Consider the following 16,885-nt stretch of genomic DNA (forward strand, 5'->3'; position numbering starts at 1 on the left):
CATGGTTTTTCTCAAACATCAGGATCTTCTCTTAAATATATTGGCACAACATAAACTCCATACTGGCAGTGTACTGGAAAATCTGCCAGAGCAGTACGTCATCTGGGTATCTTTGGCGTAATGGAGACATTAAAGTTGGTCACACACTGCATACTACGTACTACTCTTGGGCAGAATCAGTACCCGAGCAGTATGTGGGCTATTTGGAACACAGCCCAGGTTTCCTTGTAGTAAATACCACATTGTGGTGACGCTCATCATGTAAATACAATATTTCTGACATGACATGAAGGCAGCAATGTTTTTTCTTCTTAGGATACAGAGCTGGGGAAAATAGCACCAGCCTTGAGAATACTGGGAAGCTGTACCTTCCACATAAGGAAAAAATGAGCAGTTATTATTTAAATGTTTAGTATTTAACTTTAAGGTTCACTATATTGTTCAGAGGTCATATTACTAATTAAAGTTTCCGTCAACAGTAATAATAAATTACAAACTACACACCAGAAGGCATTTCAAGATATTTTATTCAGTATTTATGTTTTTGGGAGCATCAGGATATTTTTATGATTATGTTTTTTTATTACATGATGAAGTATGCTGTATTTATATATTCACAGTACCACCTGATACACTATCTGCCTTGAGATTTGATCACCACCTTTCAAACACAAGGCATTTTATAACTTCATTCTCAGCTTTCTCAGTCATTCCTGAATCATCTCCAATGCTCTGTCCAGCACTCTGGACCTTGAGCATTTCTTCATGTGAATTCGTTATAGATCATGAACCAACTTTAGCATATTAACTGAATCATTTCCTACATTTATAACTGCAGCATAACTGTTTTTAAATGAAATCCAAACTGACCGTCCCCATGCCTCATCATGTCCACAAACTTCAAAATTAACATATTTTTCAAAGAAAAAAAAAAAGTAATAAAATCAAACTTTTAAATTAACAGGGCAAATAAAAAAAAAACCCTACATTTCAGCATAATTAAATGGTTAATATGCAAGTAAAGTCATTCAGATGTGAAAACACCTTCCACATAAAAGCTGAGAAGAACTAGGCCAGTCTTGGACAGTTAATAAAATGGCTATATTTGTGTTGTAGACATCATAACTCCTGGTTTTTATCACCACCACTTGATGAGGGGTACATCTCTCCACAATGTACCACCTCACATCAAACTACTCTGAATTACTTTGTTTACATCTCAATGACTGAACTATGCAGGAACTTCAGTTGAACTTCAGAAAAATCTGTTGAATTTTCCTTTAACGATCAAATTGATTACATTAAAATTTACATATTACAAAGTGCAGTTAATGTATTCTACGATGGCATTTTAGGGCCACTGTTAATAAAAATAAAAATATTAGACTTTAAGAAAAAAGTTGTAGAATTATGACTTTAAAGTGACATTAATACCAGGAAAGATCACAGTATTGTGACTGAAGGTCTCAAAACGATCCACAGAGAGACGGGAGTGAGTGGAACTCACCAGTACAGCAACCGAGACCCCAACGCGTTATGGCAGCCCCACTAGAGTCAGCCCCCTTTATAAATATTATCACCTTTTTCCTCAAAACATTACAACTTTTTTTCTCGAAATATTCCAACTTTATTTTCAAAGTCTACTATTTTATTTTTATTAACAGTGGCCCTAAAATGCCATCATAGTATTCACTATAAATCTTTAAACATAATTTTAGGATTTAGCTTTATTATTGAATAGTAAAACATTTCCAATGCAATACATACATAAATAAGAACATAAACAAAGGAGTAGTCAGTATTCTGATCAAGACATGAATGGACTAACTACAAGTACACAAGAGATACTGTATCTGCTATTAACAGGAGTGGAATAATAATAATAATAATAATAATAATAATAATAATAATAATAATAATAATAATAATACAGATATAATAACTATAGAAATAAGAATTATTATTATTATTATTATTATTATTATTATTATCATCATCATCATTATTATTATCATAAACTAGTAATATTTTGGCTTCCTCCATCTACAGTATAATGAAATGGCCGGCTGCATGAAGGCACAAACATCTCATGGGAAGGAATTTGCTATTCATGTGCTGAATAAAGAAGCGAGAGGGCACACTACGCTTCTTCTGCTGGGTAGATTTCCACACTGCTGTTAGTGACTCGAATTCCATACCAGCCAGCCCAGAACTGTGTGTCTTTCCCACCATGAGTGAACCGGACATAGCGAACTCCTGGTCCATAGTCACTGAAGACATGAGTCATCTAAAATAAAACACCAAAAGAGAGAAGAGGAGGATATCAGACAGGACACCATGTTTCAGCTAATCATCCAGCAAAAGACATTTCAGCAATAATAATAAACATGTTTAAAGTTGCATTACGTGAGATTTGGGGATTTGGCGACATCTCTGGTGGAAATATGGAATTACACACAATGTGCAGAAGAACACTTATGTAATGCCGGGTGTGCTTCAGACCCAGGGGCGGTCTTTGCAGTAAGCCATGGGTCGGCAACCCAAATGTTAAGAAGAACCACTTTTAATACTGATTTTAGTAAAAATGTTGGTAAATCTGAAAAAAATAAGTTTTGCTTTTTTTCCTTTGGGGATGATTTTGCCACATAATGCCCCACACAAACCTCTCCATAATGACAATTTAAACAAATATAAAAAAACACTACATCTTGGTAACTTTCTCCACAGTGGCACATTTCACATTAAACTGCTCTGAATGACTGGTTACATCTTAATGACTTAACTGACCACAGAAATTTTGAGATATATGTGAAACTTTAATTTATAGATGGAAAAATCATCCCAAAACTGGCCAATGGAAGAACTTCAGCACAGAAACCGGAAAACCTAGTGCTTTCAAACCAGCTATTGTTAGAGAAATGCTGAAGGAAACTGGGCTAGTTTTCTTTATGTTTCTGCAACAGTGGCTTCTGTGCTGTGAATCTTCCAGTTGGGCCAGTTTAACATGATCTCCTCTGAACAGCTAATGCTTGACATATCGCTGCTGTCGGAAAACCTTGTATCTCCAAAATGGTAACTTTAGGAGAAGGAAAAAATAGACTTTGCTTTTAATGTAAGTCAGTGGAACCAGACATCTTTCCAAGTCATTCTGGGCCGTTTCTTTTGGTCCATTTATCATGAAAATCACACACAATGTAAAAAAAAAAAAAAATTAAAAAACAAGCATTTTCAAAAGATGACAAACAAACAAAATGATTATGAAAAACAACAAACATGCAGATACGAGGTTTTCTTCCGGCACCAGCAATATGTACCTCTAGCTGTATTTAACTGGGCATATAGTTTTTGGCACTTTGGCAGGTTTCTCAGACTTATGATGTGAATGAAGCTGATTTTGAGGTCACCACTGTCCAGCTTAAACTATATAGGTAAACAGGCATTTTCAAACTATGTCAAAAACTGAAAAATGGAAGATATTGTGTTGGGTGGAGCAGTACAGACTTTAGAGCAGTACAGACGATTAAACATTAACCTGGTTCCACTGCTGATCATTCCACTGTGGAAAGGTGACTGGCTCAGGTCGGAAGGTTTGAATCGCCGCCTTCTTGTGATTGAGCAATTCTACGCAGATCTCATATTTGCTGCCACAGTCCCACCTCGGAGCATACCTGTACACGAGGAAGGTGAATTTAAAAATAATAATAAAAAAAATGTATATGTATATATATACACACACACACCACTTTATTAGGTACACCTTGCTAGTAAAAGGTTGGACCCCCTTTTGCCTTCAGAACTGCCTTAATTCTTTGTGCCACACTTTCAACAAGGTGTTAGAAACGTTCCTCAGAGATTCTGGTTGGTTATTTGAGTTAATGTTGCCTTCCTATCATCTGGAACCAGTCTGCCCATTCTCCTCTGACCTCTCACATCAACAAGGCATTTTCGTCCACACAACTGACCGCTCACTGGATATTTCCTCTTTTTCGGACCGTTCTCTGTAAACCCTAGAGATGGTTGTGCGTGAAAATCCCAGTAGATCAGCAGTTTCTGAAATACTCAGACCAGCCAGTCTGGCACCAACAACCACGCCACGTTCAAAGCCACTTAAATCCCCTTTCTTCCCCGTTCTGATGCTCGGTCTGCACTTCAGCAAGTTGTCTTGACCACCTCTACATGCCTAAATGCATTGAGTTGCAGCCGTGTGATTGGCTGATTAGCTATTTGTGTTAACAGGTGTACCTAATAAAGCAGCCGGTGGGTATATATGTGTGTGTGTGTATGTGTATGTGTGTGTGTGTAAAATTCACATAAAAGTTGTGGCAGGAGAAAGAATCAAGGAAGGCTGAAATAAAACTTACCAATCTGATATGATGATGTCAGGTTGCATTTCATCAAGGAGTGCCAGACTGTATCCCTCTTTTTGCAAGTTGATCAGCTGCCTCTTCATACATGGGCTGAGATATAAAACATGCTTTATTATTGCTAAATAACAGGCTTCTACTGCACAAAGGCTGTACACAGACATTTGGACATCAAGCTTTACTTGATGGCTCCAGGCTTCATAATCCTTTCATGCACTTTCCTGTAACATCAGGTAATAGTTCATGAGAGGCGGAGCCTCTTATCGATATGTGTAGCAAAGATGATCAGTGATTTTTGAAGTTTTCAAATGTAAAACTTACAAATAAGAGGTAACAAAGCATTTTGTTACTGTTTCATCCGGATGAGGCACAAACATTCCTTCTATATGCCACTTGTCACCTCCATTTTCTATGATGTCCCAGCCTCTATAATTCTCTGGACAAGAAAACATTGTTGACATAATTAGTAGCAATATTACAGTAACAGGCCAATAATTTGAGATTTTGCAGGTTATTTGTGTCCTTCCTTGCAGAAAGTTGGTAAAAACAATTCCAAATGTCATATCACTGTTGTTGGAAGAAAACCTCATGTCTCCATTTTTGATGTTTTTCCGTTTTTGACATAATTTAAAAACACCTGTTGCCCTTTTATGTAAGTTACATTTTACATTTATGACATTTAACAGACGTTCTTACCCAGAGCGACTTACAATTTGATCAGTTTACACAGGTAGGCCAAGGTGGTGTTAGGAGTCTTGCCCAAGGACTCTTATTGGTATAGCGTAGGGTGTTCGCCCAGGTGGGGATTGAACCCCAGTCTACAGTGTAGAAGGCAGAGGTGTTGCCCACTACACTAACCACCCAAATTACATGATGAATGGACTAAAGAATTTACCTAAAAAGACATTGAAAAATCTCTGGTCCCATTGACTTACATTAACAGTAAAGTAGGTTTTTTCCTTCTTTTCTTCCGACTAAAGTGATATGCGTTCTTGTTTCACTCAGTGGATTCAGTCTGACACGATCCACCAACCATTTTACTGAGACCAATCAATGTACACGGTGTTCAAAAAAAATCAACAGAGCCCTTCTAATGAGCGAAATCAGCTGCTTTTAGGTGCCTTGTTGCTGACACAGTCGTTCAGTTGTGCTTACAGCCGCTGGTATAATCTCCCTCGAAAAGCACTGCCAATAGAACGGGGCATGCAAGAGCAGCTGAACACGAGCCTAAGGTCCCTGTGCCCTATCCCTATGTGTCTAGCAGGGGCTAGGTGGGGTATGAAGCTCTTCAGCATTGGGCTGTGAAGCAGTGGAACTGTGTACTCTGGAATAACAGAGCACCATGGAATACTACTGGGATGAGAAGCGTTACGTTGCAGACGTAATATTGTTCTGATTGTGAAAAAGTTCAATCTTCTCTCTGCTGTTGAATGTTCCAGTGCTGCCCCTTCTGTCTTGTGTCCCTCTCTCTCTCTCTCTCTCTATAGTTTAAGTTGTTGCCTGACTTGCTGCGTGTCGTGATTGGCGGTGATGTAACGGCTTCACGACTATAAAGTGCCTTCGCTGAGACATGACTACGCACACAGGGTTTTTGCCTCGTGGCCCACGAGGGGTTTATTTTCGTAGCAAGCTTTCGGACCACGTTAGCCTCAGAACCTGGTGATTCATAGTTTCAGAATGGTTCTTTAGATCAGGCCTGGATTTGTTTCTGATGCCTGGTGCTTCTGAACACAGCTTGGGAATGTTCTCCTACAACTGTAGTTGAACTACGTCTCTAGCTAAAGCTGGTTATACTCTGTAAGTGGTTTTCTAACTAGTCACTAGAGAAGCGATGAGTGGCCTTTATTTTTATGCTTCTTCTTTTCTCCTGTTTATCTGTTAGGGAGTGAGGCTTGGTAGAAGTTGTTTATTTTTTCTTTGTTTTGTTAGACTAAGTTAGTCGCTAATTAGGAGGTTTGTTTTGTTCATTATTTTGGCCGTAAGCTCACCCTGAACATATCACTAGTGACTCTAGTGAGTTTGTTGGTATGTTCTGTCTCTGTATAACTCCTGCCATGCTTAAATACAGAGATTTTTTTTTTTGTTTTTAATTGGAACCTTTTACGTATCTGCCTGATTATTTATGTTACATCCCCTTCAGACCCCTAGATTGTTATGGTGTTTAGATAGGGAACGTAACAGAGGCCAAACCCCTGTATTAATACCCCTGATTTCAGAAGAACCACTGGACAAGCAGGTAACTACAAGAGAATAAAGAAGAAGAATTTAGAACCATTTGTCACTGTGTGTGTTTGCACACTGTGAAATTAGACCTCTGCGTTTAACCCGTCCGTGCAGTGAAACACCCACATACACGCACACACTACTGAACACACACACCAGGGGGCAGTGAGCACACTTGCACAGAGTGGTGGGCAGCCCTATCCACGGCGCCTGGGGAGCAATTGGGGGTTAGGTGTCTTGCTCAAGGGCACTTCAGTCACGAACTGTCAGCTGAAGGGATTGAACCGGCGGCTTTCCGGTCACAGGGCTGGTTCCCTAACCTCCAGCCCACGACTGCCCCAATATATATAGGCCTATACATACAGGCTGTTTTGATACGGATTAGGAAAGCACTCATACTTATTAAAACAAATTCAAGTATGAAAATGGACCCACATTTAAAATCGGAAACTGCTGAAAACTGATGCACGAACGGTTAATCACATGGCAACATATACGCTGCAGTTATGGCGACCCCTGGCTCCGGTCATCACCACTATGAAGTAATCTGAGCTGGTAGGTTTGTCTAGAATGGAGCTTTTCTCTTCAAACTAATCTGAGTAACTTTGTTTACATCTTACCGACTGATTCATGCCAAAATAATGAACAACTGGTGCGATTTTCCTGATCTGAATAAATCAAAGATTTATCCTGGAGATCGAGCTTCCAGCAGAGGTTCGTTCTAACCACCATCTGCAACACCTGCTCCAGCTAATGAACACCTTCAGAAATCCTTGCTTGGCTGGATCGGATGTGTTGGTGTTACGTGAGGTGGGAGTGGCATGTTAGACACAGACTGGACCCAAAGTATGGGGGAAAGTGGATCTCTATGAGGGGGGTTTGGTGACCACTGAGTCAACTGATTTGTATGAGTGCACCACAATGACCTCAGGTTGAGTTAATCGTTTGCTGTGCAGATAATGCGATGTTCTGTTCTGTTCACCTTCGGCTTTGGGGTTCCTCAGAAGGTTCCTCCGTTTTTTAGAGAGCCAGTAGAAGACCTGCCAGTCTCTGGTTTTTCTGTCAGTGGTGCGGGGTTTCAGTCCCTCTCGACGGCACTTCTCTCTCCAGAATGAAGCGCTGTCCACCACAGCCTTCCACTCGCGACACACCAGGCGGCACACACACAGAGCCTGCTCAGCGGGCAGGTTCAGGATGATCTCCTCGATGACGGCAACAGGCAGACCAGAACACTGAGGAAGAAGACAAGAAGAAGAAGAAACACACACAACAGTGTCACTTTCACTTTCTCTCTCTCTCTCACAAGCACACTCTCACACTATCACGGTCTCTCTCTCTCTCACACACAAGCACACTCACACCATCACTCTCTCTCTCACACACACACACACACTATCACTTTCTCTCGCACACAAGCACACTCTCACACTATCACTCTCTCTCTCTCACACACACTCACACTCAAGAGGAAAGCCAGTAAATCAAGTATCTCTCCATAAAGCTGGTCAAAACGATGAAGACGTTTCTTTCCAGCCACTCGGAGCTTCCGCGCACTCAAAACAGAATCAACAGGTCAAACTTACACCCTGTCCATCTGCGCTACTCGCTGACTGACCCATCCTCCGTCTCCTCCTCTTCATTAACCAGAGTCCACTTATCTCGCGCTGCTGGAGCAAAACAACTCAGCAGCTTCTGTCCGACCCAAAAAAGCGCACGTTTATAAAAACAGAACAGAAATTAATCACAAAAATCTCTTCCGGTTAGAGACCGCTCGCGCAGTTTCCCTTTCGATTAGTATGTGGCGCGTGCTGCACTCATGCGCCATCGGCCATCCTTTAAACCCGCGGCTCCAGGCCAGCAACGCCGCTGCTGTATTCAGCTGGGAAGAATATTCTCCAAGACGCACATAAGCGCGAGAAAGAATGGAAATCGACAAAACACACAGTGTCAACTTCCCTCGTCGTCTTCTTATTTTCCTCTTCCTTGTTCCTCTGCGGCCACCTACAGTTCTGGAGTACTCAAACAGGCCTGCTGAACAGCAGAGGGCGCCCGCGAGCGAGTCCTCAATCAATGGGAGTGAATGGAGCGAAACGCTAAAAACGAAGTTAAATAGTTTCTAATCAGTCGCCCAGAACGTTTCTGTCATGTAAGAAAGGAGAAGGATGCATTTCACAAGAAAAAAACAAAGAAATATCAACCATATTTTTCCATTTTCCTACAGCAAACGAGTTTTGGGCAGCAGGAGGCGGGCTTTACTGCTAGAGCGTGATGATTGATGGGCGAGCGGAGCAGCTCATTGGCTGTTCGCGCTCACTGACGTCACGGACCTTCCTTGAGGTTTTAAACTCCTATAGCTCGAGTTTAAAAGCTCTTTTATGCTGATCTGTGTTCAGGAAATTACGGTATTGACGTTTTACATCAAAAATGTTCAAGAATTTAAAAACTATGATTTTGCTCATAGTCTGCACAAAAACAGTCAGTTAGCTGATGTCATTTAGGGATGCATATGTGATATGTAAAAATATATTTATGACTTTTAAAATATCTTTATAGTTTTAGAAAACTTTCCTTCATCATCATTATGCAAATGTATTATCTAATATCCTCAAACGTATCGCCTGAAAAATGTATAACTTGTTTAATAGTTTGAGAATGATAGTCTACTTTTAGATGATCATCTTAAGTGAAGTTCTTCAATTAAAAAGCTGTTCAATTCAGTTAAAAGCAGAAAAGAAAGTGGTATTGTGTCATCTCTAATAAAGCTAAGCAAAAATACACAACACAAAAGCATCAAACATGCGGTGTCATTTAGTTAAATCAGAACTACTGAAGTTGTACACAGTTATGAAGAACCTGTATTGTATTCGGTGCATAAACATGGCAGAAAAAGCAGCTTCTTCACTGGTGTACCTGCAGGTCCGGCAGTGAGGTAGTTGTTTACATTTACGGCATTTGGCAGACACTCTTATCCAGAGCGACTTTCAATTTGATTATTTTATACAGGTAGGCGAAGGTGGTGTTAGGAGTCTTGCCCAAGGACTCTTATTGGTATAGTGTAGGGTGTTTACCCAGGAGGGGGATTGAACCCCAGTCTACAGCGTAGAAGGCAGAGGTGTTATCCACTACATTAACCAACCAGGTTGTTCAGGTCTCTGGGCTAGGGCATCGTTAAGGCCTTGGAGCTCCTTCTCCATTGAGGTCAGGATGTTGCCCATTCACATCTCACTCTATGCCCATCAAACGGCCATCAGTGACAGCTTTCTCAGCCCTCAGCCAAAAAAAGAGTTATAGTAACCCAATCCAGCTCCATATCCCAAGCGCTTTATTCAACAAGGTCGGTCCTCTTGACCTTTTAACACGCGTAAAGAGTGAAAACCCCTTCTTAAGTAAGAGTTTAATAAATGTGCTGTTTTAATTTACTTACACAAAATGTCAAACCATCTAACATTTGAAAAATGTTCAACAGTGCTGAAAACTGGGGGAGAGGAGCTGGTTAGCATTAGCTTAGCTGGCACGATATCACCTCTGCTTACCACAGCATTTGTTCATTTCTCTAAAGCCCTGAGACAAATTTAGATGATAATGATTCAGCTCTGAGGGAGTGGAGTCGAGCAGCTGGTGTTGAAGGGACAGAAAGGTGAAATGAAACAAGTTCTGGGGTGTTTAGATCAGTAGCCTGATTGGCTAAGTTGACATTAGCTTAGCAAAGCTCAAGACCCAAACAGTACCACACACCAGCGCAAGTTCTCCTCTGATTCTTCGGGTGTTCTGCTGGTGTGAGTGTAGATGATGAAAACTGAGCCAGGTGACTGATGTTGGAGTGACAGAAAACTGAAATTGAACCTGCTTTGTGGTGTTTGGGAATGCAGTGTTTTGGCTAAGCAAACAAGCCTAGCTGTCCAATATGCTACACACCACAGCAAGGGCCTGGTTCCAGCTAACTGATGCTAAAATGACATCTATGTAGAGGATATCTGAGAGCGCAAATCTGCCTGACTGGTGTTGGGTTGAAAGCCAAAAATGAACGTGTTCTGTGGTGTGTGTAGCTAGCTGTCAGTCATGGGCAGTAACAAAGTAAATGTAATTGGTTACTGTACTTAAGTAGTTTTTTCATGCATCTGTACTTTACTTTCACTCCACTACATTTTTTTACTCCACTGCATTTTGTGAAATCTGTCATTGCTTTTGACTTTTGGGCACATAAAATGTAACACGTCAAAATGAATGAAGCGCAAGGCTGGAACACCAATCAGGGCACCAATGCGTGCAACATAAATGATGGAAGAAACTCCTGATTCCAACTTTGTGTAAATAGACCACAGTATAGCAATGCGTCCACATATGCAGTCGTGACTGACGCGGCTTTTTTCTGAATTTCTACAAACACCATTTAATTTTATAGAAAATTAGTTTGGGCTGGTTTATGTTTATGAACAGACGCCTACAGATCAACATAGTAAAGGAGCTCATCTGTGATCCTGAGTTTAAAGCCAGTTTTTATTAAACTTAAACTTGGAACTAAGTTGTAAATAAATCTGAAACTGAAACTTTGCTTGTGTGTAAAAAGTGATTTCAGAGCCATTCGGTTCTCCCTGATGGAAACTGTTTACCTTCAGTGTTTTGTGCTTATGATCATTTTAATAGACGTCAGCGTCACTAATTAATGACGTTCTATTAAAAGACTGGTTTACCAAAAGAGACGCTGGAGGACTTTCACCTGAAATGAGTTCATGAAGCCAGTCTTGTTATAAAAATGATAACAGGACATCAGAGCCAGAATTACTCTTTTAGTACTTTTACTTTATACTTAAGTACATTTGAAGGTAAATACTTCTGTACTTTTACTCAAGTGGAGGTCTAAAGGGAGGAACTTCTACTTTTACTGGTCTCCAACTCAAGTACATGGTTTGTGTAGTTCGTCCAGCACTGCTAGCTGTCACCAATCAGGGAGCTCCCATACCGTCAGTCAAAGATCAATTAAAAATATTATTGTGCTGAATGTGTTCATTTAGCTGAGTAGATGTGGGAAAGAAATTTGCCATATCATTTTGAAATACCAGTATAATTTTTTAATACCGTGGTCACATTATTACCATTATTCCCGCTGAGCCTTCATTGTAGCTCGGGGTAATTACATTACCTGACATTATCAATGGCTTGGCTGGTCAGTTGGTACATCCTGTCTCTGTCTCTGTCCTTCAGCAGGTCCTAGACCTTGACTAGCTTCATCTGCAGCTCACAGATTTGGGCATCGCCCACGCCAGGCACTATGCCCGTCTCCAGGACCTTAGCTATGATAATGTGGATGTTGTCCAGATCGCACTGGACCTGGCAGTCAATATTGTCCCACAGCTGGAAGCAGGGGTGGGAGGACACACACTTGGGGTGTGTAATTAAGTACATTTTAATTATATCGCACATTTAAAACCAAATTGCTTTACAATACAAGGATTCCCACCTTCCGAACACCACACACATTCACACCACAGTGTACAGATCTCAGTCTGCAGTTCAACGGCTGTTGAACGCTAACCTGTGAAAGCGTGTCTTGGTTTTAAAAACAGTCACAGATGGAGTCTGATGTCACTTGGGAGGCCTTTCCAAAGTCTTAGTGCAACAGCAGCAAGAGCACGATCATGTTTTCGTTTAAGACGAGACTGTGGAACAGTTAAAAGTGATTGACATGCAGAGCTTAAAAATCTTGAAAGTGAAGTGTATCAGGCTTGATAAAAATGCTATATATGATACTGATATGATATTGGGCTCTAACATACATTTAGTTGTGTGCTATCTGAAAGCACTATGTCTTGGGCTTGGAATGGCCAAGGGGGCCCAGGTTTGAATCTCTAGGTCCCAAGGGAGAGATGGGCCCCTCGTTTTCTCTTAGCATTAGAAAAAGCTTTTCCAGATATGAATGTATGGATGTGCGTTATGTGTGTGCACACACTTAGTTTAAAAAAGCTGAACCATCTCGGACTTGGAGGAGATCCCAATTCGGCTTTAGGGACTCTCAACAGGGCCATAACGCTATCTTTTAATTTGAAAGAAAGTTGTTCATGTTTAAATCCAGATAGTGTCTACAGAGCTTCCGTCTCCCCACCTACACAACTGAGAATAAACAAAAAAGGCACATACCTACAAAGCATTTCCATGTAACCCTGTTAAAATAAGCACTCTATTGCTGAGCCATTCTATAGAGCATGTGCGTTTACCCCTCCAACCTTTCTCTACTCCCCATCCCACCTTCTTCATTTTCTTTTTGGCGCTCTCCGAGTGCGGGAGTGCTGTTTCAGAGCTGATGCCGAGTTGAAAATTTTGTGAGCAGTAATTGAAGACACTGTTTAATTGTCCAAAAAAGCATATAAAACCTCCCCATTTCAGTGTTATTTTGCCCTGAGTTGGATAAACTCTCATCGTTGGCTGCTCATTTGTGGAGAGGAAACTCCGGTGAGATCAGATAGTGCGGTCTAATGAAGGTTTATGTGTAAATAAGTGTATATTTCCATGTTGTAAAAGGTTTAAAATATCGATGAGAGAGTTAGTTATTAAAACAACCGGAGTATAAATGTGTGAGATATAGATATAAAGCTACCTTGGTCAAGAGTTCGTTTTAGCTGCTAAGTTGTAGGCTAGCGCAGCCGAGGCTAGCAGGATTAGCGTCTTGTTTAAGAGTGAAATCCTGCTGTTTACTGACTCAGAGACGTGTTGAGATGAATGTGCTTGCACTACAGCCTTACTTAACTCAGTGCTGTATCGTGCAGGTTGTTTTACTTGACGGGATAAGCGAACGAACTTTCACAGATCCACAATGGCGAGCCGCCCCGAAACTACACTTCCCAGAGGACTATGCGAGTGACGTCGGCAACGCGAGCACCCCCAAACGGCGCCGCAGAGAGACAGACACACAGATAAGAGGAACAGACACTCGAAACACACACACACACACACACACACACGAAACTTTAGTCTACCCGGGAAATGAAGATTGAGACACACTTTTCTGACACTTTGAGACAATAAAAAAAAAGATAAAATTAAGAGATAAAGATAAAAGAGAGGAGAAGAAAAAAACATTGTAACAAAAGGAAGGAAATCGTTGGTTCTCATTTCAAGTTGATGCTGTTACGCTGTTAAACTGAGCTGAAGAGCTGAATACCTCATGTTTCATGGTCCGATGCATCTCTGTCCAAGCCCTCCTTAGCATACCTAGCAAGATATTGATACTGGTCCAAACCCCTGAAGAAACCCCAATCTACGGTTGACACATTCCCCAATAGTGAATGCTATTGTGGTATCAAGTTAAGTAAGTTAGCTGACGTAGCTACTGCGTTACACGTACGTGTGCTACATCCACAACATAAGCAGGTGCCTGACCACTCAAAGCTTTAAAACCCATCAATGCCATTTTATATTAAATTCTGTGATGCACTGGGAGCCAGTGTAAGGAGTCTAAAACTGGAGTAATGTGCTCTCTCGTCTTCGTACCAGTGAACATTCTGGCTGCAGCATTTTGAACTAGTTGTAAACGAGCCAGAGATGCTTCATTAATTCCAAAATAAAGTGCATTACAGTAAATCCAGTCTAGACGTCTTAAAGCCATGAACTAGTTTTTCCAGATCTGGACTGGGCTAAGAACACTGATGCTCTCTACAGAAAGGGCCAAAGTCGTCTCTATTTTCTGAAGCGCCTGAGGTCCTTCAACATCTGCTGGACTATGCTCAGGATCTTCTATGAGTCTGTGGTGGCGAGTGATATCCTCTATGCTGTTGCATGCTGGGGAAGCAGGCTGAGGGTGGCAGATGGCAACAGACTCAACAAGCTGATCTGCAAGGCCAGTGATGTTGTGGGTGTGGAGCTGGACTCGCTGACGGCCGTGTCGGAGAGGAGGACGCTGTCTAAGCTGCAGAGCATTATGGACAATGGCTCCCACCCACTCTACAACAGTGATGAGACACAGGAGCTCATTCAGTGCAAGACTCATTCTACTGAAATGACCACAGAGCGCCGCAGGAGGTCATTCTTTCCTGTGGCCATCAAACTCTATAACTCCTCCCTCTATGTACAATAACTCAGAGGTTTTATACAGTATTATCACAGCCACTGCCACATACTGTATTTGTAAGAGTTTAAACTTGTATGTATTGCAAATTTCTCTTTTTTGTCTTAAATTATTGAAGTGTTTACTATTTTAAATAAATGGTTGCAACTGTAACAACTGCAATTTCCCTCTGGGATCAATAAAGTATTCTGATTCTGACTCTCACATTCATCATGCGATGCTCTCTCTACACACATATGCCCCTGTGGTGCGGTCACACTGAAGAGCCTCTGCACCCAGTGGGTCACTCCTACACTCTGTGAAACACAACACCGATACAACACAGTGAAGATCTAGAAAAACAAGTAAAAGCAGATCTGACATTTAATGAGAGTCTCTAAGACCTGCATCTGCCTAACGGGGAGAAACTATGGATTTGGCAACTTTAACGCCTTAAACGTAAAAGGGATCAAATCAGTTCTACTGGCTAAAAGTACACTGGGCTTATATTGACAAGGCTGAAAGCACTTAGATCAAAAGTCCAGACCTTCAACACTCAATCACATCCAACTTTGATATCAATCAAAAAAAGCACCAAAAAAGTATCACCACCCACCAAATTAGCTTACAAAGAAACACACAGCTGCGTTAGGAGCTGCTCATGTATCCATATTCTGTACCAGTGTAAAGATTCAGTTTCAATGTCATGTTTTTTAGGCTCATTTTCCAGGAATTACTAAACCTCTGGTTCACAAGGGAGAAAGTTACAAAGAGATTTTGGTGTAAAAAGCAGAAAACATGACCGAATAACCTAAAATACAGGCAAAAAGTCTGAGTGTTTAGGAATGAGTGATGTATAAAATGTAATACAGTGAAAAGTAAATAAGATGAAGACCAACAGGATTTGTCTTTGTTTCTCTTCCTTTCTGTCTTACAGCTGTTGTTTTGTTTAGTTTCTCCACAGTGTATTCATCCATCCATCCATCCATCCATCCATCCATTAGCTTCCGCTTCTCCGGGGTTCGGGTCGCGGGGGCAGCATGCTAAGCAATGAACCCCAGACCTCCCTTTCCCCAGCCACTTCCACCAGCTCTCCAAGGGGGATTCCGAGGCGCTCCCAGGCCAGCTGGGCGATATAGTCACGCCAGCGTGTCCTGGGTCTTCCCCAGGGTCTCCTCCCAGGTGGACTTGCCTGTGACACCTCCCGAGGGAGGCATCCAGGAGGCATCCTAACCAGATGCCCGAACCACCTCAGCTGACTCCTCTCGATGTGAAGAAGCAGCGGCTCTACTCCGAGTCCCTCCCGGATGACCAAACTTCTCACCCTATCTCTAAGGGAGAGCCCAGACACCCTGCGGAGGAAACTCATTTCGGCCGCTTGTATTCGCGATCTTATTCTTTCGGTCATTACCCAAAGCTCATGACCATAGGTGAGGGTGGGAACGTAGATCGACCGGTAAATCGAGAGCCTTGCCTTATGGCTCAGCTCTTTCTTTACCACAACAGACCGGTAAAGAGCCCGCATCACTGCTGACCCAGCACCAATCCGCCTGTCAATCTCCCGCTCCCTTGTACCATCACTCGTGAACAAGACCCCGAGATACTTGAATTCCTCCACTTGAGGCAAGAGCCTATCCCTGACCCAGAGAGGGCTCTCCACCCTTTTCCGCCTGAGAACCATGGTCTCGGATTTGGAGGTACTGATTCTCATCCCAGCCGCTTCACACTCGGCTGCAAACCGATCCAGTGAAAGCTGAAGTTCGCGGCCTGATGTCCCCAATAGGACCACATCATCTGCAAACAGCAGCGATGTGACCCTGAGGTCACCAAACCGGACACCCTCCATCCCCTGACTGCGCCTAGAAATTCTATCCATAAAAATTATGAATAGAATCGGTGACAAAGGGCAGCCCTGACGGAGTCCAACTCTCACTGGGAACAAGTCTGACTTACTGCCGGCCATGCGAACCAAACTCCTGCTCTGTTTGTACAGGGCCTGAATGGCTCGTAGCAAAGAGCCATGTACCCCGTACTCCCGAAGCACCTCCCACAGAATACTCCGGGGAACACAGTCGAATGCCTTCTCCAGATCCACAAAGCACACGTGGACTGGTTGGGCAAACTCCCATGAACCCTCCAGAATCCTGGAGAGGGTGAAAAGTTGGTCCAGTGTTCCCCGACCTGGACGGAACCCGCACTGCTCCTCCTGGATCCGAAGTTCAACTATAAGCCGGACTCTCTTCTCCAGTACCCCTGCATA

At 42.1% G+C, this 16,885-nt stretch overlaps 1 protein-coding gene across 2 annotated transcripts; it reads right to left on the bottom strand.

Annotated features, from left to right (window-relative positions):
- Positions 1-1,712: 1,712 nt before the first annotated feature.
- On the bottom strand, positions 1,713-8,594 carry LOC108435225 (F-box only protein 6-like). Of its 2 annotated transcripts, none has more exons than XM_017710896.2 (6): positions 8,195-8,594; positions 7,570-7,819; positions 4,686-4,800; positions 4,362-4,457; positions 3,533-3,668; positions 1,713-2,287 (listed from the first exon to the last, which is right to left on the bottom strand). In XM_017710896.2, exons 1-6 carry the CDS (start codon positions 8,225-8,227, stop codon positions 2,141-2,143), a joined length of 777 nt encoding a protein of 258 aa, XP_017566385.1. In that variant the 5' UTR covers positions 8,228-8,594; the 3' UTR covers positions 1,713-2,140. The 2 variants fall into 2 exon arrangements, with proteins under 2 accessions (XP_017566385.1, XP_017566384.2); XM_017710895.2 differs by having other exon boundaries at positions 8,171-8,593.
- Positions 8,595-16,885: the final 8,291 nt, after the last annotated feature.

This window comes from Pygocentrus nattereri, chromosome 9 (genome assembly GCF_015220715.1).
Source record: "Pygocentrus nattereri isolate fPygNat1 chromosome 9, fPygNat1.pri, whole genome shotgun sequence".
NCBI classification, from domain to species: Eukaryota; Metazoa; Chordata; class Actinopteri; order Characiformes; family Serrasalmidae; genus Pygocentrus; species Pygocentrus nattereri.